Below are 24285 nucleotides of genomic sequence, written 5' to 3'. Positions count from 1 at the left end.
ACAAAGACAACAACTCAATCAGATTCAAACTCAACAAAAGTTTATGCTAATAACAAAAGAAGATTTTTAACTCAAGAAGGCAAACACAAACGGAGCTTTGTGATATTGATTTTGATAAGGCTTTATTGAAGCTTAATGAGCTCTCTTCAACCCTCTTACACAACTCTTCTACTTGAACATTCATGAAAGAAACTGTAGTAGGTGGTTTCATAAGGAGGTGTCTCGCGGGACGGTCCGCGAAGACATATTTTAATTATATTTTAAAACTGTAGTAGGTGGTTTGTTTCTGATGTTAAAATTTTAATTATACGAGAGAACTGAAACGATGATGAAGAAACGGTGAAGACGAAGAGCGAGAAGCGTAGAGCCTCGTGTTATCCGTCTTGTGTTGAATTTTTTTTTTAATTGAACCGGGTAGCAAAGCCCAATACTAACCGACGAAGCCCATCGAAACACAGCAAACCCCATACGAAAGCAAGAGTTTTGTGTCTTTTGCCAGCGTGTATTATTGGAATGTCTTGATTGGTCAAATATATTAGCCTACGTGGACATGCTAGAAACACTCCATATTCACCTTTTAGTATATGTTAGATGTTAGATTTTAAGACACATTTTATTTGTCACTAGAGATGTCAAATGGGCGGACAACGTCTATTTAAACATGTTCAGATGGACATTTTTTGCTGGATATTTGTTGGTGAAGCCTAAAGTGGTCTATGTCCAACCAAACAACTTTATGATTATTTGAACCGTCTATAGAGTCTAGTCAGTATAAACATTCAAATATTCATACTAAATAATGTAAATATTATAAAACATGATTTAACGGTTTTCGAGGAAAAATTAAATTTGTTACTCTTTTCCAAATTTTTTTTATGGAACAGCACTCCCTTTTCAATCTAAAATCATAATTATTGTAGATAGAGATTCTACCTTTTCAATCTAAAATCATAATTATTGTACATAGAGATGTCAAACAGGTTTATCCATCCCGTTCCGTCCCGTACCGCGGCGGGTTAGTCGTCGAGCGGGTTACAGCGGACCTGTCTCGTGCAGGCTGCGGTCTTCAAAATGCCGGTCCAAACCCGTACCACAGAATATATAAGCCTTAGCGGATCGTCCTGCGGGACGCCTCCTTATCAAACCACCTACTAAAGTTTCTTTCATGAATGTTCAAGTAGAAGAGTTGTGTAAGAGGGTTGAAGAGAGCTCATTAAGCTTCACTAAAGCCTTATCAAAATCAATGCCACAAAGCTCCGTTTGTGCTTGCGTTCTTGAGTTAAAAGTCTTCTTTTGTTATTAGCATAAGCTTTTGTTGAGTTTGAATCTGATTGAGTTGTTGTCTTTGTAATAATTTTACTCAAATATTGTATGTCTTCATCAAACCATCTTTCTTTTTAATTATTTGGATTGCAAAAAAAAATCGTGAATCACTTTGCCAAACTATATGAGTGACGTGCTATACATTTAACTTTTCTCCTAAATAACCCCATTGTAACCAAATTTAATTTAAGAAAAACACTACTTCACTGTACTGAAAACAAATTCAATCAACTTAAACAAGAAATATCACATTGTAATAAAGCAATTCATAGCTGTGTGTAATAAAAATAGAAAACCAAATCAAAACACCACCATAGCTCGAATCGTCATCGCTGGAGCTGGAGTCGTCATCGCCGGAGCTCGAATCATCATCACCGGAGCTTGAATCATGCATCATCGCTGAAACTCCTTATGTTTTCTGAGGGAAAAGTCACAAGAATCGTTTCTTTTTCACTCTCTTTCTCGCTTCTTTCAGGTAAATAAGAAAGAAGAAAAAATGCGGATCCATGCAATCCCGCATGAACCGTTTCGGCTATCCCGCAAAAAATTTAGTCCTGTAAAAACTCGTTTCTCGAAGTCCTCAAATTTACGGGCCTAGAAAATCTCATCCTAATATCGTACCGCGACAGTCTTTTACAGGCCAGACTCACGGTCAAGATCCATGATTGCCGTATCTAATTGTAGATAAAGTGGCGAGGACCAAATATGACATGTAAACTAATCATAAAATGTGGCTTCAACCGTAACGCACCCTTTCTGTAAGGTATGATTGTGCCGCGAAGGCCCAATAAATAAAGAAAATGGGCCAGACTGAAGGTGGATGGAAGCCCTAGCTACCTCCCCCCCATGGAATCATCTTGTATAAAACCAAAAACCTAGATACAAGAAACAAGTAACTGCGACGCCGGGAATCAGCAATGGGTATGGCTTCTCTACTTTCATCTCTCTTTCTGTCGTGTTTCTGTAATGTTTTCATCAGAGTTTGGTGATATGTGCTTTGTACGAGAATGGAATTAATAGTTTAAGAAATGTGATTTTTGTAACGACAGGGGCGTACAAGTACGTGTCTGAGCTATGGAGGAAGAAGCAGTCGGATGTGATGAGGTTTGTGCAGAGGGTTAGGTGCTGGGAGTATCGCCAGCAGCCTTCCATTGTTCGTCTTGTTCGTCCCACTCGTCCCGACAAAGCCCGTCGTCTCGGCTACAAGGCCAAGCAGGTACTCTTCTTGTTCTCTTGCCCTTTTATTGTTTTTAGGTAATCTCGAGCCAAGCCTTTGATTGTTACTAAGCTGGTCAAGCGGTGTCTTGACCCGTAGACATTCTCCTTTTTACAAGTAGATGTCTGCGTTTACATGATTGAACACTTCCTGAGATCAGCAAAATCAATTCAATTTTCTGACCGAACATGTCTTTATCTATGGTAGACTCTGTTCTTGTCTAAAATTGATACATTAATGGGTTGACATTTTATTGTTTTCATTCATTGAGTTTGCTGTTTTTCTGATATTTTTTATACTTTTTTTGTTAGGGGTTTGTTGTCTACCGTGTGCGTGTTAGACGTGGAGGTCGCAAGAGGCCTGTTCCCAAGGGTATTGTCTATGGTAAACCCACAAACCAGGGAGTGACACAGCTCAAGTTCCAGCGCAGTAAGAGATCTGTTGCTGAGGAACGTGCTGGTCGCAAACTTGGTGGCCTTAGGGTCGTTAACTCCTACTGGCTCAACGAGGTAAGCATTCCTAGTCAGTCTAGCATTACTTTCATAATACGATGCCTCTGAAACAATTAGTCATTGGCCTGTGCATGTTAATTTCATACTGTAACTGTCTGGTTCACATACTGATATAATGGTGTCTCTTTTTTGCTCAGGACTCTACCTACAAGTATTACGAGATTATACTTGTGGACCCTGCACACAATGCCATCCGAAATGATCCGAGGATCAACTGGATCTGCAACCCAGTGCACAAGCACAGAGAACTCAGAGGGCTCACCTCAGAAGGAAAGAAGAATCGTGGTCTTCGTGGAAAGGGTCACAACAACCACAAGAACAGACCTTCCCGCAGGGCTACCTGGAAGAAGAACAACTCTCTATCTCTCCGTCGTTACCGGTGATATGTTTTTTTTTTTTTGCTCGAGTGGTATATCTTCTGTGTGGATTTACGTTTCAGAATTTTGGGATGTATAACTTTTGCATTCAAGAGTTTGTTTTCAAGTTTTGAATTCCGTAAAACATTGAATCTGACCATAAAGCTATGTTTCTTGGTTAAGTTGGACTGTTTTTGTTTCCGTACCTTAAAGATATCCGTCTGCGCTCGACCAAAAATAAAATAAAAATAAGCGTCTGCTTTTAGAGCCTTCTTTCAGTGAAGCTGTCCTTTAGATTTTGAAGAGCTTGACGGATCGAGTCGTCGTTTTGTGTGGAGTACTTCAAGCATATCAACTTTTGTGCGACTCTGTAAATCCGATGCTTTTCATGGTGCTTCTCACAGTTTAGCTCTATTCTTTTCAATTCCTGCATCACATTCATTACAAACACGAAAACTCAAAACACAAAAGGACCTTATCTTTTTATGCTATGCTGTAATGAATCCAGATCCTGTATTTTCAATTTATTAAAGTTGTGTAAGAATACCTTGTCTGTGATCCTTGAGGTTATGGTCCTAGCTGTTTCGATCACTGTATTAGGCAGACCAGCCACTTCTGCTAACAGAAGGCCGTAGTGAGGAACATGTAAGGTTCCATCTCGTAGTTGGAACTGATCATCAGTAACTGTGAAATTTAGCAGCAGTAGGTAGCTAAAACCTCAGTCATGCGAGTGGGATGGAGTCAGAACCTTGAAGTCTAAGCGGTTGTCTCTGATGTCTACATAAAAATGCAGAACCTTGACATTCGGGTAGATAGTTGCCAACTCTGCCAGGCTGTCCATATGGGTTGCAAATACTGTGTACCTGAAAGTTCATTTGCCATCAAATGCTCATTTACTTACTTATTAAGTACCTTTCAGCGATCTGAACATGAAATAAAAACTCCGTCAAATGCTTACGCTTTGAGCGATAACAGATGCTCGCAGCAGCTCCATGCCATTGCTAACCCGTCCGAGGAAGAAGTAGCTCTCCCGAGTTCATCCATGACTATCAAACTCCTACATTTTCAGGCGTTCACAGGATATGAAACCGAGTGGAGGTTCATTTGTGTAAATGCTTTCACAAAGACTACCTGTTCGAGACATTCTGCATTATGAAAGCGGTCTCTCTCATCTCTGTCATAAACTGCGACATTAAAAAGTTAATACTGATATCATCACGCTCTCCATATGATATAAAAACTGTTGGGATTCATCAATACGCCATATCCTTGGAAATTATAATGATCGTCTACCAGTATAGGAGAATTTAGAGGTTTACCGTGCTTGAATTTGACTCAAGGTTATCCATTGTCCCCATTCTTGTGAATATGCGGTCAACCACACGCATAGTTGCAAATCGAGCTGGGACATAGCAGCCAATCTGAGCAAGAATAACTACTAGACACACCTGTTGGAGATAGGTGCTCTTTCCGCTCCTTAGGATATGAAATGCAAATACAAACATGAGCCGATGATGATTTTTTGGTCAATTGATCCGCAATTGGGGAGGTAAAGCAAGAGTTCCCTTACATGTTTGGACCCATAACTACCAACATGTTGCTTGCTTCTGACATGAAGATACTATTAGGCTGAAAAAGATATAATGGGAGTTGAACATGCATTCACATGGCCCAAAGAGAAAGATTGTAAACGGCAGAACACATAAATATGTGATTCCACAGATTTCATCGACGTCAATGTTAGTGAGAAAAAGAATATCATATACTATCTTCAAGGTTTGCCACCAAGATGATTTCTCAAGAATAAATGGAGGGATCATAGTATCATGAGAAATAGCACGAACAACTTACAACAAAATCATTGTGTATGCTTTCTAGGATTGGATGCCTTCCAGCGTCAATTGCCAGTGGGCCACTATCTGCCAAACAGTATACAGACAAGTTAATTCCACAGAAAAGATTGATAACATTTCACTTAAGGTGCTGTGTATAAAAGATGTCGCATAATATATTTCCTTCAATTTTTACTATGTTTAAGTATCATTCAAGAATCCTTTAGAGCTAAGGAGCATATGAGGATATGATGGTAGGTTTTTGAGGAAAGATAGTGAGAGAGAGACATCTACCTGTTAGTTCAGGTCTGGAGTATCGATAACCTGGCTTTGTGGATATTGAATGAGCAAACGAATTAACAATCATATCTAGGAGACATAAAACTTCTGCTAGGAGTGTGAGGGCAGAGACATCTTCCCTTATAGCATCCATAAGTGCTACATACATATAATTACATTTCATGTAACAAACATAAACGAACCAAGCCTGATATGACTGTAATAAATCGTGTTACTGCGCATAGTTTTGAGCAATGTGCAGTAATCAACCTTCCAGGCATATTTCCGTTCGAACGAAACACTCTCCAGCGGCAGACTTATTCCTGACATTCAACTGCACAATAGATCAATATACAATCGATATTAATGAAACAATATGTCAGGTTGAATCTGGAACATAACTCTTTATTGTACAAGATAGGAAGGCTCATTCTTCTCATATCAAAAACATCCACAGTGTTTCATGTCTTGCCGGACTAAAATTTTGAGAGGGGAGTTTTGTTCATTTATTATCATTTACAAGAAACACTGGAACTGTGTATAGATAGCTATAGTGTGAGCCTGAACTACATTACTTTCTGAACAGCTAAAATGCTTAAGCACCCAACAGAATCACACATGGAAACGACACATCTGAAATTGTGATGATTCAACTTACAGAGGCAAGTTCCAGACTTGAACAATGAATGTTTTTCCCATGTTTTACAACCTGAATTACATACCGCGTTCAGGGAAAATTAAGTCAGGAAAACCATACATATAGATAGAACATTAAGCTTCCAGTGGAAGTGCGTTTTTGACCTGAGTAAATTTGCTTGGAAGTTTTCCCTGAACTTCTTTCTGCGAAATTCTAAAAAAGAAGCCCTGTCTGTTGTTGAATGGGAGTTTTAGATTTGGCAAGTTGAATTCCTCACGATACTTTCTGGCCAGATTATGTATCGCTGCCAGTGTTTACATGAATTTAGACTAGCAGAACAGATTTGTAAAAGAAAAAAATCAGTGATAACACAAAGTGAAGCATATTGTTGATTCCACCTTCACTAGTATCACAGAAGGTTCTCCTTGCCATATCCAAAAATCCATCAATACCAGCTTTTAAAGCAAAACACTGCTGTGAGCGGGCAACAAAAGGAACTCGTGCATGAAGAACATCATCATCAATCACTTCCCCGACTCTGAAACAAAAATACGATAAAGAGTCTAGTTATTTTGAAACTCTAAACTTTAGTAACTTTAAAAGTAGGAAATGGAAAGCTTTCCAGAAACGAAGCTCATAGTTAATGTCTACTAGCTAGACCCACTAGTGGCGTACCTTTTTCTGATGGAAGCATATCTATCATTTTCACACACAGTCTTGTAAATATTAGCAAGGAGAAAACACTTTGCATCCTTTAGAGCCTGCATTGGAAAGAGTGCGACTAAGGTTAGGAGTCGTCATAGACATAGTTGCGAAATCTAGCAAACAAAACTGATAACAAAATGAGAAAGAAAAAAACACCATAGCAAGTAGAGGCAGAGCATCCAAGGCTGTCTTAAGTAAAATAATGCTTGAAATCATGTTTTGGCTCCTTCTGGTATTATCAAAACCAAGGACCGCTTCTGTGACTTTCTTTGGCTTGTAGCAGAAATGACAAAGAACACGATCTGAAAGTTTTGGACGGTAGAAATCTCTTGAAATTATGTGATAAAAAAAACCAAGCTTATATTAGATGCAACTATAAGAGTTCATGATCTTCTCACTTTGCTTACCAGTCTCTTTTGGAAATTTACGTAAAACCTGGGAAAGCCCATAGAATAGTTCTTCATTGCTCATCAACTCATCCTGCAATTAACAGAAGAGTAATTTTAAGAAGCTCTACAAGATCAAGCGCTGTAAATCAACATATCAACCCTTAACAGAAATCGAATAGTATATTTTAAGAAGCTCCTTAGAAAATATGACAACCAGATCACAGCAAGATACTAACCAAGCAGTTCAGGCGAGTGTTAATAGTTTTAATATCTTTCAGGGGCTGCAACAAATTGGCACGGAGAAGCCTAGTCCTGACCAACAAATCATGCATGAAATAGAATGACTAGTGAGTTAAATGAACAATGAAATATGGAAATCATGGAAGAACATTGCTATGAAGATTACAATTTGAACTCTGAATATCAAATTCATATACAGTACTTTTGGCAAAGGGAAACTATTAGTAATTTTAACTATTATGAAGAAAGTGTTTCGAGATACCCTCCAACTGTTTTTGTTGTCTTGAACATCTGGAACAGACTCCTCTTCTTATTGCTAGTGCCCAAAAGAGAATTATGGAATGGATCAATGATTTCCAGATTCTCAACACTACCATCAAACAAAGGAAACAATTAAGCATAACGGTTTATAATTTTGATTCTTAAATTCTCTATTATTCAATGGACTAAGAAGATAAATACTATCACAGTACTCATACCTAGTTGCATCGATATTCATGTGACTAAAGGATCCATTAAAGGTTACCTACACATAGGCAGCACAATCAATAAAATGCCATCAACAGAACCAAAGAAGAAACAGATGGATACCCAAAAACAAAAAGATACTCATATTGCAAGAAACTTTTAAATTACTTCATAATACAGTGAATACACCTTATCTAAGCAGATAACTGAGAACTGTATGAAAGAAAACACATACGGTGAGTGAGTGGTTGGTGACAATCACACCCTTTTCCGCCTCTATCCTGCTCATGACACAACCAAAACTCAGTATTTCAAAAATACCAAACTCATAATGTAATGAAGCAAAAAAAAAGTTCAGGATGTAGACACCATTTGATAGTAGCAGCAGCAGCAGCTAGTGATAGATAATGCTGCTTATAGTAAGTGTCTAAACCAAGAGCCAAAGGTTCCTCTGCAGCCAAGTTTTGTATTAGCACGGCACCCTGTAACATATAACCCAAAATTGCATATCCATTTAGAAACACATGAGATGACTATAAGGATGTACTATAAGAGATTCATGGATATGAACCTTGGTGTCATCGAAACAGCCACGGGCAAACACAACCTGCAACAACGCAAGATAGTCACATTACTTAACTGAATCTCATGTAGCTAAAGCACACACACTCATCTCCCATCCATGGCAAAAACTCTCACCTTCCTGACGGTGCTATAACATCTATCCACCAATTCTGAAACCCCAACCATGCCATCGGCTGCAAGTTTGTTGGGAGGAACAATAATCACACAAGGATCATAGAAACGCAGCAGCGTATTCGTGTTTTGATACGAGCTGCTCGTCTCTATATACTGAGATAGATGCAGTGAAGCGGATCTTAAATCAAACGCAGCCATTCCAACCTGATCCAGAGAATCAAACATCACCATCACGCGAATAACAACCGATCTCGTTCGATTCCAGGAAAAAAATCGACATCGCGATAGTGGAGACTCTAAGAGGACTCAAATCGAATCTAAGGTCTGCTAAAAGCGCAACGACGGAGAAGCCGTACGTACCTCTTTGGCTCTGTTCTCGATTAGTCCAACGACGAAGCTCGATCTCTCTCCACCGTCGTCTTCCATTTCCGCTCCACTGATGCTAATTTGAAAGTCGAGCGACTGGTACTAGAGTTTCCGATAACGAAGGCTAAAGCGCGCCACTGTGAATTTCAATCAAATCGGTTTGGACTTAACCACGCCGGTTTTTATTCGAAACCCGGTTTAGATTACACCCCAAACAAAAGGGAAGGAAAAAGGTTTATTCAATGCCTCTGATTATATGTGAAGATTAGTATCTGAAATTCAGATTCAGAATCAGTGACGTGTGCCTAAGCGTACATCTAACTCCTGATGTTTTTTTAAAACTAGTATGTGGTCATTTAAAACCGAATAAACATTTGGTTCAGGTTTCGATTATAGAATCACAAACTCAATAATAAGAAGTCCTTCTCTTATTCAATCAATCACAAATCATAAAGTCACACCTTATGCATCACAATATGCATTCATATATATAGGGACTAACAATTTCCTATTCCCATTATATTTCCTAATCCTTAAGATAAACACAACATAGAAAAGGAAACTTTCATCACAAGTATTATTCAAGCTTATCCAACATTCTCCCTCTTAAGCTTGATGCCATCTTCACTCACATCTTGTACTCCAATAAGCTTTCTCATTTCCTTAAACTTTATTCTTCCAAGCGACTTCGTAAGGATATCAGCTTTCTGTTCACTACCCGGGACATGTTCAACTTCAACTTGTTCCTTTTCGACACACTCTCTTATGAAGTGAAACCTCCTGTGTATGTGTTTACTTCTTCCATGGAACACTGGGTTCTTTGTAAGTGCAATAGCAGACTTGTTATCAACCATGATGACCACCGGTTTACTTTCGCTTCCAACTGCTTCACTTAGCAACTCCTGAAGCCAGATAGCCTGCTTTGCTGCCTCAGTTGCAGCCATAAATTCAGCCTCGCATGACGACAATGCTACTATCTCCTGCTTCGTTGAGCTCCATGTAATGGGACTCTCCCCAAGATAGAATATGTGTCCTGAAGTGCTTTTGCCGTCGTCTGTATCCACATTGTGGGAGCTGTCACTATAACCTACCAGCTTAGCTCCACTTTGTCGTGAGTAGTGAAGCCCAAGAGAACAAGTTCCTCGCAGATACCTAAGGATCTGTTTCATAGCTGCTGCATGAGAGGCTTTAGGTTCGTGCATATATCTGCTCAAAACCCCAACGCTATATGATAAATCTGGTCGCGTATGTAGCAGGTAGCGTAGGCACCCAATGCTCCGACGATACTCTTTTGCATCAGCCTTCTCCTCCTTAGGAGCTTTGGAGAACATCGCATTTAACTCCAATGGTACGTGAGTCGGATTGCATGAGCTCATGCCAGTTTCTTCGAGTATTTTGCGAGCATACCTATCTTGTTTGAGTAAGATTCCTCCTTCATATTGTATAACCTCAATACCCAAATAGTATGTCAACCTTCCGAGGTCACTCATCTCAAACTTTGTAGCCATCTCACGTTTGAATTCAAGTATCGCATCAAGGGAGGTACCAGTAACCAGCAGGTCATCAACATAGACCACCACGACAAGAACTTCTCGACTTTCTTCCTTCCGATAGAGCGAGGGCTCTTTCGAGCATCTTGTGAACCGCAAGCTGCGCAATATCTCATTAAGCTTTATATTCCAAGCTCTTGGTGCTTGTCGTAGACCGTAGAGAGCTTTCTTAAGCTTGTAAACCTTGTGTTCTTGTCCATCAACGATGAAACCCTCTGGTTGAGTAACATAAACCTCTTCCTTTAGTTCTCCGTGCAAGAAAGCAGTTTTTACATCAAGATGGTGTATTTCCCAACCATGTGATCCAGCCAAAGCAATGATCATCCTAATAGTTTCAATGCGAGCCACCGGAGCAAATACTTCTTCATAATCCACACCATGCCGTTGAACGTAACCTTTGGCTACTAGTCGTGCCTTATACTTACTTATTGTTCCATCAGCATTACGTTTGATCTTGAACACCCACTTAAGGCCGATAGGTTTGATTCCTGTAGGTAGTTCCACGAGATCCCAAGTTTTATTTTTTTCAATAGATACGATCTCATCTTTGCAAGCATCAACCCAAACTTTCAGTTCCTTAGCATCGCTGAAACTCCATGGTTCCTCATTTATGATCATCAACAATTGCTCACCCTCAAGTTCTGCGAGCAGAACATAGTCATCGAGGTAGGTTGGTTTGTTAGAAACCCTCGTTGATCGTCTTGGCTGAAAGTCGTTTTCATCGTCACCCCCAACTTGATTTTCATCATCATGATTATCAAGAGCTTCATGATAATCATTATTGTCGTGATTATCATCATCTGTATCAGATGAAGCTTCGAGTTCGTGATCATCTTGGCCCAAGCCTTTCACGGTGAGCTCAAAGCCCTCACTATCGAGTCTCGTTGTCACACTTTTATCACTCCATCTCCATCGCATTGCTTCTTCGAACACAACATCACGACTTATGACAATTCTCAAGCTCAGGGGATCAAGTAGTCGGTATGCTTTAGACCCTGGCTCTGTTCCGAGATGGACCAGAACTCTGGATCTATCGTCGAGCTTCTTTCTTCCAACCGTTTCTGTCCTTGCGTAGCACACGCACCCGAACACTCTTAGGTGAGACAGGTTTGGTTTTCTTCCTTTCATCACTTCGTACGGAGTTTGTCCTTCCAAGGACCTCGTTGTAACCCTATTAATCAGATAGGTTGCATGTCGTATGGCTTCTCCCCAGAGATGATTCGGCATGTCCATATGTTTTAGGATACTTCTAGTCATCTCCAAGAGTGTTCGATTTCGTCGCTCAACTACACCGTTTTGCTGAGGTGAATATGGCGCAGTCATGTGTCGCTTAACACCATGTTTCTCGCAGTAGGTTTGGAATTCGTTGGATGTGAACTCACCCCCCCTATCTGTTCGAAAACACTTTAACTTAGTATGTGTTTCTTGCTCCACAAGGTTCTTGAAGCGCTTAAATTTCTCAAAGGCTTCACTTTTGACCTTTAATAGTACTGTCCACATATAGCGAGAGTGATCGTCAATAAGAACAAAGACGTATCTGTTGAGTGCTGGTGTCGTCGGGGAGATAGGTCCACAAAGATCCGCATGTACGAGTTCAAGAAGTGATGAAGCTCGATAGCTCGTTGCTTGTGGGAACGGTTTTCGTGTTTGTTTCCCGCGCAGACAAGATACACAAGCTTCTGTGTCGCGTTTGATGTTCGGTAATCCCTCGACATACTCCTTGCTAGCCATCATTCTCATTGTATCTTTGTTGATATGTCCCAAGCGCGCATGCCATAAGTTTCCGTCTCCAAGGCTCTTAACCTGAAGACACTGCTGCATTTTATCAACCTGTAGTGTAACCTTATATAATCGATTCTTTGTCCTTGTAGTCTTGATCATCAACTGTCCTTCACGATCGAATAAAGTTAGAACGTCTTCTTTCATTCGAACTTCACAACCCACTTCAGTAGCTTGACCCAAGCTAACAATATTACTTCGAAGAGCCGGTATGTAGTAGACGTTATTTAACATCTTTTTCACGCCTCCTTTGCTGATAAATCGAATGGAACCTTTACCCATTATGTCAATCCTTGAATCATCGCCAAAACGTACTTTCCCAGTGATAGTATCATCTAGTTCGTAGAAGAACATACGATTACCACTCATGTGATTACTGGCTCCATTATCAAGATACCACACATCTATCGTATCTGTATCAGCTTCAAACTTCTTTGGATCTACCTTCTTCTCGTTTAAGTAAACTACTTCATTCATCATGAGGGTATCCGCTTCGTGTGTATCATCATCTTTCTTCTCTACAGTTTCTTGAAGCTTTAGAGCTTTATCGGGACAGTCTGTGGCGTAATGTCCAGTTTTATCACACTTAAAGCAAGTGATATGAGAGAGATCTCCACCACGTCCTTGTCTATACGCTTCTCGTTGTTGTAAGAAAGTTGTGCGACCGCGGCCTCTTCCTCTCCAGTTTGATCGACCGCTGCGTCCTCGACCACGGTTATTGTAGCCGTAAGTTTCGCCGCTTGAATCTGAGTTAGCATACATTAGCTTCCCGGAGCTATCATCGGTTTCTTCTTCCTCTTCAGTGACTCTTTCTTCGTACGCCTTAAGTCGTCCTACAATGTCCTCAAAGCTCGTTGAGTTAAGGTCAAGAACTTGCTCAAGCGAAGCTACAATATGAATAAATTTTTTTCTTGGCAAGCTCTTTAAGAATTTCTTAACAAGCTTTGGTTCTTCTATCATCTCTCCCAAAGAAGCAGATTTAGAGGAAATTTCGGATATCTTGCCAACGAAGGTATCGATTGTATCTTCATCTTTCATCTTGAGTCTATCGAAATCCGCCATCAAAGTTTGTAACCTAGCTTCTTTTACCCTCTCAGCTCCAACATATCGTGCCTTTATCGCATCCCATACTGCCTTTGCTGTATCTAAGTCGCCTACTTGTAAGATCAAGGCCTCCGGTATGGACTGGAACAGGTATGCGATGGCCATGTTATTCTTTTTTTCATCCTTAGCTCCAGGTTCTATAGCTTCCCAAACTTCACTAACTTTAAGCGCTATCTTCATTCTCATGGACCAGACCGTGTAGTTCGAGGAAGTTAACATCGGAAATTTGATGGTGGCTGGTCCGGTTTCTTTGGTCGTCGCGATCTCTTCTTTGACGTCGGCCATGGCTGTGTAAGATTGTCGAGGTGCTTATTAGGCTCTGATACCAAATATAGAATCACAAACTCAATAATAAGAAGTCCTTCTCTTATTCAATCAATCACAAATCATAAAGTCACACCTTATGCATCACAATATGCATTCATATATATAGGGACTAACAATTTCCTATTCCCATTATATTTCCTAATCCTTAAGATAAACACAACATAGAAAAGGAAACTTTCATCACAAGTATTATTCAAGCTTATCCAACATCGATATGGTCGGGCCGGATCAATCTAGTTTAATTGCTGGGTCAATCTGAGAGTCTTGAAGATTCAGGAACTCGTCTCCATGTTCTTATATACGGTGAGGTGCAAAGAGATAGAGAGAGGATACTATTGTGGTTAGAGAACATTGTGAATGAAACGAGGTGATAACTTGTTGGGGTAAGTTGTTATGGTAATTAAGATGGTTTGTAAAAATTTAGTTTATTGAAATTATATATTTGTATAAGCATAATAACCTAGTGGTTAAGATTTAAAAGTTTCTATTTGTACCAGGTTCGAATCTTAGATAATGTATTTTTTTTAGAAATTATACGATGCAAATATTTTTAGAGGTTCCATAGTACTACATGCAAAGCCGTTTTTTGTGATCGTCTACTACGGAGAAAACATGTTCATTTAGGATGTCGTACCTGCTGAACCGTTCATCAATCCAAGTGTTTCGAAGAGAGCTTCATCGTGGAATCATTATTCATGGAATTGTTTATCAATATCGTATATGTTGCAGGTAGTTGATCATCATATGTAATAAAGTTAGAAATTATATGATGATGTAGTGTGTTATCCAGTGTTAAAAAATCAACTATGCATCAATAGAGGAACATACCAATAGCAACACAAACTTAAGAGATTAAGCGGATAAATAGCAAGACGGCCTCAGAACTTTACTCTCTCTCTCCAAATTAAAACTTTTCTTCGCAGTTATATTTTGCATGCCACATCAACATCAACATCAAGCCTTAAAAAGAACTAGAGTTTTACAAAATGTCAAAATATCCTTGCAAGACGCCTTTGTTCTTACAAAATTCCGCCATAGATATTGTTGATTTCAAATTTCTACCAATCTAGCCCTCTGCCCAGAAACCCTGATCGCCAATCTCGACACCCTCTGCCTTCATCATGACATGTATGTAAACAACCTTAAGTCATCGATTACAGTCATAGGTTAAAATGATATAAACTACAAGGATTGTAATTTTGGATAAGTTTATGAGAAATTTTATAGGATAGTCTTTTTTAATTTTTAGTCACAAAATAGCCATTAATGAGGAAAATGACCAAAGTAAGTTTTATTAAAAGGTAAAAATATATTTATACCCTAAGGTTAACTAATCTAGATTTAGGGTTTAGAATTAAGGGGTGAGGTTTTGAGGATAAGGTTCAAGTCAATATTGGATGCTCATCTTCTTCCTTAGTTTAAGGCTGACGTTAGGAGCTGCATCTCCTTGGGATAAGTCAGAGTTTAGTCGTCTTTGATGTTGTCTACTTCGTCGTTGACTTACCGTCAATAGTCCATGCTCATCTTGGTTTTCAAGATCTACTTTTTGGTGATCTGAATTTTATGCTCTTTTTCATAGTTCGAGGACGGCTCCACAGTTTGCTGATTTCGTTACGTCTCCATTTCCCTCTCTATTTTCTCATCTCATTGCAGCTTTCATCACTGCTCGCATCTCTGGTGGCTTTCCCTTTCACCATGTTTGCCACTCGAGGTTTGGATAATTAATGTTTTCATTTGTGTATGTTATGTGGGCTTGAAAGGTTATTTCTGGTCTCAAGTTTAATCTATGAATTTTTGGTGGTTGCCTTCCATTCTCCCCTCCCCCTCGAGTTGTTTCTCTTCTTTCATGTTTCCCTTGGTTTGCGGAATTAGTCTTTTGGAGCTTTGGTCTATTCTATCCAGAGCTTTGTGGGTTTTCACTTGTATAGTCGCCTTTGTTTGTTCTTGTTTAGTTTGTGAGGTCTTTCTTAGCTTTTAGCTAGTGGTTATGTTTCCAGTGCTTTAGGCATATTTCTTCCTGCTTCTTAGTGACTTTTGACCTTCTGATTATTATTCACCCTCTAGCCCGCTTTCTTGGTTCTTTGCGTTGGTACTTGATCGCGCTTCTTTGTGTTTAGGAGATTGATTTGTTTCAGATATTATCTTTCTATTTTTTTATCTCTATTTATTCTGGCCAAGAAACTCTATAGTACAATGAGATAAGTTAGTCTTCCGTCTTGATATCCTTTTAGCTTTAGACTTTTATAAAGATATATAATGTTACTAGGGTATTTTGTTTTTCTCGGTGATTGTAGAGGTTTTAGGTTTAAATTTTGTGTTGTGCTCTAGCTTCTTATTCTTAGTTTGGTTATTTTATGATTCTAACAGTAAAATAAATATATAATTTGTAAATAAAATAATGAAAAGTAGTAAAAATAATAAAATGGTAAAAATTTATGTTGTTTTTAATTTTGAATAAATTAAATATTTAAAATATTTAAAAGAATAAGGACCTATAATAAAAATAGAAAAAACATGAAGACAAATGTCAACAAACTCTCCTTCCACATGTCATAAGAAGAGAATAAAGTTTATTTTATATATATATATATATATATATATATATATATATATATATATATATTTTGTTTTAATACTTTAATCATTTATAAGTAATTAATTATATTTTAAACATTTAAATTTTATATTAATCTGTTTAAATTTTTTTTTTTCAATCTCGAATATATTTTGTAAAGAATTCTCAAATATAGTGTGTTTTACCTTAAATCCATACAATATTATTAAAAACAGATGTATTTAACATTAACTAACTAGGTTAATGTGGCAGATCCTTTAGGTATGTTAGTTTAGATTGAATATAAATACTGATAAACTTGTAATATTCAGCCATTTTTACAGCTTATGATCGGTGATCACATTAAAAAATCTGAACTGATACAATTCTTGGTATATATATATATATATATATATTTCATACCGTTTAAATTAAACTATACATCATATGAAAATACATACTTATATTTTGATATATGCGTTGAACATATATTGAAAAGTTAATATTTTAATTTTAAAATCATCATTTTTTCAAATGATAATAAATTATTGAAATCACTAAACATTTCACATTAAAAACAAAATAGTTGGTGTAAAATTTTGTTACATAAATATGCAAATAATCATAAAATCATATGAGTATAAACCTCAGTTAATAAATATCCATATTAAAAGTATATTATATATCTATGATAATATCATTTAAATTTAATTATATATCATATACGATAGATAAGATTGATTGTTTTGATTTATTTACCCTAAAATGATTACTAATAAACAAGAGAGGTCGTTTGATTTATATGCGCACACCAATTTATTACATAATATTAACTGATTTCTTAGTTATTTAATATATAATTATTATTTTATTATTTCATATGCAGAAAAAACATAAAATTAGTAATAAATATAAAATATTTATTGCTCAAGGCGCGGATCTTAACCTAAGTATGTATCTCTTTAATAATTTTAAATCTAAAACATTTTCTAAATCTCAGACCAAAATAAAATAGCGAAATGAGAATAAACTCAAAAATCAATATTTATATTGAACAATAACCAAAATGAAATAAACGACGCTAAAAAATAGAAAAATATTGAAGATAGATAGGATTGACACGTGAACGTAAACTTCTCATAACCATAATTAACTTTTAAATTGCTAAATCATGGTATAAAACCGAGCTGCCATAATTTTAATGTAACCAAATAGTAGGCCTGAGATTATTCGGCCTAAACGTTAGGTTTTTATGTGATAAGTAATTTTTGACCTAAAATCTTTTTTAAAATTGGGATCACCTCATCAGTAAACAAATTATGTAATTAACAATATTTTCTTAAAAAAATTGTTTAAGGGCCAAAAATATTTATTCAATCAAGAATATAAATTTTATTTTTCCATACGATATTTCTTAAATACTTTTCATATAAATTTACCATGCGCAAAGCTTATCCTAGTTATCCATTATTTATTGGATATATTTTTGCACTTTTGACTCAATAAAACATAACTACATAATGATATATTAATTTAGATTTCTTTTCTCTTTGCGGATTACAGAATTATTAGACTTCTCATCCATAAAATTAAAACTCAAAACCAAAATAGAAATTTTGATTTCCTTTTCCAACTGTTGACCATTTTCATTAAATAAATCGAAGAATGAAATGCAAGTAAACATACAAAGAGATTCAGATTTAAAGAAAATCGTATGAGATGGATTAGAGATCAAAGAGATAGAGCAATTGTTAAAAACCTGGTTCGAGAAAAATGTTTAGACTCCTGAAGCTCTTGATGACATTCCTAGTATTCATCATAATCCTCATTGATTTTGTCAAATTCGAAAAGAGCCAATTGCTATAAATATATAATCACGATTCAGTATAAGAGAGAGTTGTAAAACAATACTTACACTGAAATGTTCCAAATAACCTTAATATCTTTATGAGATCGACACAATGATCTATCAAACAACCCCAATCGTTTTTTACAGAATCGTTGTTTTTAGTGGTATAAAGAAAAAAAATTATGGTTAAATATAGTTTCATAATATGGTTGAGATAGATCAACCATGGCCAGTTTCCTCCTTTTGCGTGAACGGTTTGGAAACCTCTCATCATGTTGGAGATGGTGTGGTATGATTGTATTGCATTGCGTGGTGATACTTGTGTGTGATTGGTTTCTACCAATGGGCGCTCGATTATTTAGAGAAGATATTAGGATGATAAACTATGGAGGGTTTATTATCTCATCGGAGGCATTATACAAGGGACTGCTACGGGAAAGTGAAGATTTCAAAACAATAAAGAGACAGATGATGATGTTTCTGTATTATTATAAATTGAATATTTGGTAAAAAATTTCAATGCCATGGATAGTTACAACAAAACATGTTATCTCCTGCAGCGGAAATGTTTGGAGCGGATTGCAATGTAACAGATGGATCGGATCCAATGATCTTCTTAAAAGAAAATGACATTTACTCACAATAATTGAGAGCCACAAGAAAGATCTTTTAAGACCAAGAACGAAGTGGAGGAAAGCTAGCGAATCAGTCTATCCTACGAATGCGTTAGGAAGCACCGTGTTACTGCTGTCTCTGCTATATGTTTTTCTTAACAACATATTTGTTGTAATTTATGATTCATGTAATATGTTTACAATGATTTGAAATCAATAAAGTTAGATGTCTTAAAATATATATATATATATATGGTTGAGATAGTGGGAAATAAAAAAAGTTATAGAGATAGTGGTTGGTCTGAGACTTATTATCCGAGATCCGGATTCGATCCGAGATCCACTCCGGATCCGCTCCGAAAATAGAATATCTGAAGTGTCTGTATCCGGATAGTCTTGGATATATCCAAACTGAATCCGGATATCTTAATTTTTAGGTTCGGATATCCGGATCCGGATCCGTATTTTTAAACGTATTAAATTTTTAATTTTCATTAATATTTATATTTAATATATTAATATTTATACATGAATTAATCTTATAATATTATATTTTAGTTTTTACAATATTATAGACATATATAAATATATTTATAAATCTTATATAAATATTTAATTTATGTATTATATTAAGAATTATTTTTTAAAAAAAATATTATGTTTAATTATTTTTACGGATCCGGATATCCGCGGATAATAGAATATCGAGACGGATATCCGAAATCCGGATATCCAGAAACCACATATCTGTATCCAGATATTAAATCTAAAACGGATATGGATCCAGATACTTTAAATTCTCCAGATACCCGGATCCCTTCCAGGTCTAGATAGTGGAAACAATTTTATCTAAAAAGTTGTTTGTTTCTGAAATAAAAATAAAAAAAATAACTTTAAAAAAATTAAATGATACATGTCACTCAAATAATTGTTGACCTCTGTTTTATTGTATAAAGATCTGTGATATTTATACCTTCAATAGTTGTCAGCACAGCAGCACTGAGTAGAATTGGATTCTTGTGAATCATTTCAGCGCCTTTAGAATATATTTTTTTTCAAGTTATCCGACCCATGTTTATTTTGACACAGATTCTTCTTTTTATTATATACTTTTTTTACTGAACAAAAAAAAATCAACTAGAGGACATCAGTAGACTACTCCGACTCAGTGGTTCCGATCATGGCCGACGAGGCAAGAGAAACCCTTCTGGAGGAGAAAGAAGACAATAACTGCCCAGGCTGTAACATCGACCGACTCAAGCAAGAACAGCGAGGAATCCCTTACATCCACCTCTCCTTCATCTGGCTCGTCTCTCTCTGCACCGGTTCAATATTCTCCTCCTTTAGCTTTCTCTATGTTAGTTTTGTTTCCACGAACTTGTGCGTCTCTCTAATACGGATGATGCTCAAAACCTTGTGGTGTATGTCAGCTCTCCCGATATCTTCCCTGTTTCCATATCTCTATTTCATGATCAGAGACTTCCATGTAGCTGAAAAAGAAGAGGATATTGGTTTCTATGCTGGTTTTGTTGGTAATAACTTTAGGCAATTTTTTTTTTTTAATTGCTTCAACATATTAATATTGAAAGATTCGTTGGTGTTACTTCTTCTTGTTCTTAGCATCATCTTTCATGATCGGAAGAGCTCTGACGTCTATTCTCTGGGGGAAACTAGCTGATCGATATGGTCGCAAACCTATCATCCTCATGGCGACTTTCTCTGTGTTAGCTTTAACTTTTCCTCAATATTTAAATAAAGACAATTTCCTTTTCTTGCAGAATTTTTATTTTCCCCGACACTCTTTTCAGGATCATATTCAATACCTTGTTTGGTTTAAGCACAAGCTTCTGGTTTGCTATTTCAGTTAGATTTCTTCTCGGCTGCGTCAATTGTCTACTCGGAGTAATAAGAGTAAGTAAATGTCTTCGTCAAAGCTGTGAAGGAATATCTACTTTTTCTCTTTCAAATGTCCTTTGAGGTTGCACTTTCTAAAGGTGTTTCTTTGCTGTTTCAGGCATATGCTTCAGAAGTCGTTAGTGAAGAGTATCACGCTCTTAGTCTTTCTGTTGTGAGGCTTTTGTTTATCTTGCATGTTTATTCTATTATTGGCCATGTTTACTTCATCTAGTTTAATTTTTTTTCTTTTTTTTCTTGCATGTTTTTCAGGTAAGTACATCGAGAGGTATAGGACTGATAATAGGTCCTGCTATTGGAGGCTATCTTGCTCAGGTTCACTTCACTCTAAACTCTGCTTACACAAATTTCACATTCCTTACATTTTCCTGATTGGGCTGCTTGGTTTCTGTTTCATGCTTCTTAGCCTGCAGAGAAGTATCCTAATATATTTTCACTGGATTCAGTTTTTGGAAGGTAATATATTTATTATACACTCCAAAATGCAGTTTCAAATGCTTGCAAAATAGTCTCCTCAATAGTTTCTTTTTGTGTTGTGCATTACAGCTTTCCATATTTTCTGCCGAGCTTAGTTATATCAGTCTATGCTATTGGGGCTCTCATTGCATGCTGGTGGCTGCCTGTGAGTATTGACTTGAACAAAAATATTAATTCATTCCTCATGGACAAAATTAGTATAGGGTATTCTCTTTGCAATGTTTTGTTCATAAAATGAATTCTTGTGAAGATCAAGAACAAATGTTCAATAAATCACTATATGGTAACTATACGCTTTGTAGAGGACTAATGACTAGGTGGACCTAGACGTTAACAAATTATTGATTTATTATATATATATATATATATATATATATTAAACCGATTTAAAATTTATTTAAACCAATTCAAGATGGTTTAAACCGATTTAAAATGGTTTGAACTGATTTGAATCAAATAAATCGGATTTAATGAAAATAGTCTGGCGATGATCGATTTGCCGCCTAGGCCCCGTATATGCGCCAGGTAGACCGAATTTTAGAATCATGTCAACTATTAGGTATAACTTTAAGCATATTGATATTTGTATGAAGATAAACCTGGAAATATTAACTCATGGTATAAGTTACAGGAAACACTTCATACGCATTGCAGAATTTCACGCGGGAGGCTAAATCCAAATGAACCTGAATATTCACCAAATGAACTAAACAATGATGGAAGTACAGGTAGAGGACTCGAAGACCATAACACACAAAGCAAGCCAAGTCTCCTGAGGAACCGTCCGTTGATGGCTATCATCATTGTGTATTGTGTTTTTTCCCTCCAGGAGATAGCTTATTCAGAGGTAAGACAGTTACAGTTCACTTCTCTATCGAAGTTATTTATTTGTTTTAGAGGATCGAGTGCTGTCAAATATTTTCAGCAGCTTTAACATTTTATCATTTTTTTGGGTAAACTTTGCAAGATATTTTCACTCTGGGCTGTTAGCGACAAAAGTTATGGAGGATTGAGCTTCTCGTCTCAAGATGTTGGCCAAGTTTTAGCTATATCAGGTGCATGTTGTATATAGCTTACATTGTCTTGTGTTGTGGTTCCTTATAAGAATTGTATGCTTATTTATATTTTCTTCGTGAAGCGTGCTCATTGCTGATTGTTTAATTAGTTCTTGGATTCTTTTGATTTGGTTTGTGATAGTCTATCCATATATATTTCCCCTTGGAGGTTCCTTGTGATTTGAGTTACCATGTTTTCAGGACTTGGGCTTCTGTTGTTTCAACTTATGGTATACCCTCCGATGGAGAAGAGCCTGGGACTCCTTGTGGTTATACGTCTTTCCGCGGTAAGTATTCTTGATTATAAAGCAATCCTCTCTGATTTTAGAGTGGTAATGGGTTGTCTACAATAGACTTTTCAAATCCCTTACATTTTTGTTGTTGTTCAGGTGATGCTAATACCGCTGCTTTCTTGTTACCCGTCTATAGCTTCGCTTTCAGGGTTGACCCTCCATTTAGTGATAAACTGTGCATCTATCTTGAAAAACGCGTTGTCTGTGAGTACATTGCGACAGCCCTGATGCTTTTGTAATGTCTCCTTAATTAACAATAATAAATATTGTAGATATGTTTGTGGTTTTTGTTGTTGCAGATCTCTCTTGTTACAGGACTGTTTATCTTGCTCAACAAGGCGGTGGTATGGTTCTTGGGCCAGTGTACCACATACCCTTTTCCGTCTTGTTTTAGTTATGGCCATCTTCAATAATGGTAACTTCTTCTGCCTCTGGTCTAATGCTCACTTTTCTTCGGCATGCCACTGCAGCCACAGAGTCAGAGAGGTGCTGCTAATGGACTTTCTATGACCGCAATGTCTATTTTCAAATCATTTGGCCCTGCCGGTGGAGGAATCTTGTAAGCAATTCACTGGAATTGTACACCAAACAATATTTACCTATAGGCTATAGCTGGAAAATTCAAGTCACATGCATGCAAATATTTACTTATAGGCTATAGCTGGAAAATTCAAGTCACATGCACGCAAATATTTACCTTCAGTTAGTCTAGAAAGTATAAGAAATATATAGGAGCTTCGTCACTTGTTCTGGTTGGATTGTTTTTCTCTGTTGTTAATGTTCTTTTTACTGTGTGTCGTTAAATCTGCAGATTCTCTTGGGCGCAAAAGAGACAGACTGCGACTTTCCTTCCAGGTCAAATTTTACACCTTGCCCATATTAATCTCTCTAAAAAAAAGCAAAGTTCTTATTCGTTTTTTTAACATGAGACACAGGTGATGAGATGGTGTTCTTTGTGCTGAATTTGGTACAACTCATAGGATTAATTCTAACTTTCATACCGTACATTTCTCAGAACCAATAAAAAGGTTAATTATACTCTACATAGGTGAGAAATAAATGGGAAGTTCATTATAGACTATATATAAAGTGTTCATCTATTTTTAACATTCCCCTCCCCCTCCCCCTCCCCCTCCCCAAGTGTTTATCCATGATTCAATAGCAAACGAATGACTAATGTTACGGTGTATTCATATTTACATAATATATTTGGGTATGTTTATTTCTTTTGATATCAAAAGATATTCAAGTATTAAAGTTAGAGGTGCCGAGTTTGACAACTAACAAAGCAAAGATCCCTATGTAATGTTACAGCAACCTTAGTTAATGAATATGTTGTAGAATTTTCTACTTGATGATGGCATCTAATTGTAAAATCTTGAAAACTTCGCTTTAGTGTCGCTAACTACTTCAGCTATGTTGAAAAACTCGTCTATCTTCTGAATTCTGAATCATCGATATCAAATCTTTATAGTCTATTCTAAAACACTGACATGTTGAGTTTCCTTTTAACGGACCTGCAAAAACGAAAGCAACAAAGATATGATGTTATCACGAGTCACAGTCTTCTTTGTCTTTTGGCAGAAAAGTAGACCACAAAATTTTTTGTTTACAACGTGAATGTGGAATTTCCAGTTCTTCTTCCTCATCATTGTCTTTTTCTCTCTATAAACATACAACCTCCTCTCTCACCACTAGTATTATCATTTATGTTTTTTGGGTATTCTAATATGTAATTAATATGCAG

The 24285-nt window shown here is 36.8% G+C and overlaps 3 protein-coding genes across 6 annotated transcripts; 2 read left to right on the top strand and 1 right to left on the bottom strand.

The window, feature by feature from the left end:
- Window positions 1-2031: 2031 nt before the first annotated feature.
- On the top strand, window positions 2032-3600 carry LOC103834011 (60S ribosomal protein L15-1). The gene is made up of 4 exons (XM_009110070.3): window positions 2032-2244; window positions 2373-2539; window positions 2851-3048; window positions 3189-3600. Exons 1-4 carry the CDS (start codon window positions 2241-2243, stop codon window positions 3432-3434), a joined length of 615 nt encoding a protein of 204 aa, XP_009108318.1. The 5' UTR covers window positions 2032-2240; the 3' UTR covers window positions 3435-3600.
- LOC103834012 (DNA mismatch repair protein MSH4) lies at window positions 3439-9286 on the bottom strand. 2 transcript variants are annotated; one of them, XM_009110072.3, is made up of 24 exons: window positions 9017-9286; window positions 8657-8860; window positions 8529-8564; window positions 8327-8439; window positions 8193-8238; window positions 7969-8015; window positions 7752-7859; window positions 7486-7561; window positions 7268-7340; window positions 7017-7162; window positions 6831-6916; window positions 6554-6693; window positions 6320-6459; window positions 6177-6227; window positions 5789-5852; window positions 5534-5677; window positions 5259-5326; window positions 4978-5036; window positions 4727-4883; window positions 4539-4591; window positions 4366-4464; window positions 4156-4262; window positions 3955-4077; window positions 3439-3834 (listed from the first exon to the last, which is right to left on the bottom strand). In XM_009110072.3, exons 1-23 carry the CDS (start codon window positions 9080-9082, stop codon window positions 4004-4006), a joined length of 2157 nt encoding a protein of 718 aa, XP_009108320.1. In that variant the 5' UTR covers window positions 9083-9286; the 3' UTR covers window positions 3439-3834; window positions 3955-4003. The 2 variants fall into 2 exon arrangements, with proteins under 2 accessions (XP_009108320.1, XP_009108319.1); XM_009110071.3 differs by having other exon boundaries at window positions 3493-3834; window positions 4156-4270.
- An 8083-nt stretch (window positions 9287-17369) lies between these two features.
- LOC103834010 (probable peptide/nitrate transporter At3g43790) lies at window positions 17370-23772 on the top strand. Of its 3 annotated transcripts, none has more exons than XR_004449994.1 (16): window positions 17370-20124; window positions 20230-20331; window positions 20420-20522; window positions 20608-20710; window positions 20814-20867; window positions 20966-21028; window positions 21120-21169; window positions 21260-21335; window positions 21822-22037; window positions 22158-22245; window positions 22447-22532; window positions 22635-22742; window positions 22838-22931; window positions 23009-23097; window positions 23350-23393; window positions 23474-23764. XR_004449994.1 is itself a non-coding variant. In XM_009110068.3 (16 exons), the coding sequence occupies exons 1-16, from the start codon at window positions 19980-19982 to the stop codon at window positions 23560-23562; spliced, it is 1461 nt and encodes a 486-aa protein (XP_009108316.1). In that variant the 5' UTR covers window positions 17377-19979; the 3' UTR covers window positions 23563-23772. The 3 variants fall into 3 exon arrangements, 1 of the variants encoding a protein (XP_009108316.1); XR_626375.3 differs by having other exon boundaries at window positions 17372-20124; window positions 22838-22901; XM_009110068.3 differs by having other exon boundaries at window positions 17377-20124; window positions 22838-22882; window positions 23474-23772.
- The last annotated feature ends 513 nt before the right edge of the window (window positions 23773-24285 follow it).

The sequence above is a fragment of the Brassica rapa genome, chromosome A08 (genome assembly GCF_000309985.2).
Source record: "Brassica rapa cultivar Chiifu-401-42 chromosome A08, CAAS_Brap_v3.01, whole genome shotgun sequence".
NCBI classification, from domain to species: domain Eukaryota; kingdom Viridiplantae; phylum Streptophyta; class Magnoliopsida; order Brassicales; family Brassicaceae; genus Brassica; species Brassica rapa.
This window is presented reverse-complemented; position numbering and strand designations above follow the sequence as displayed.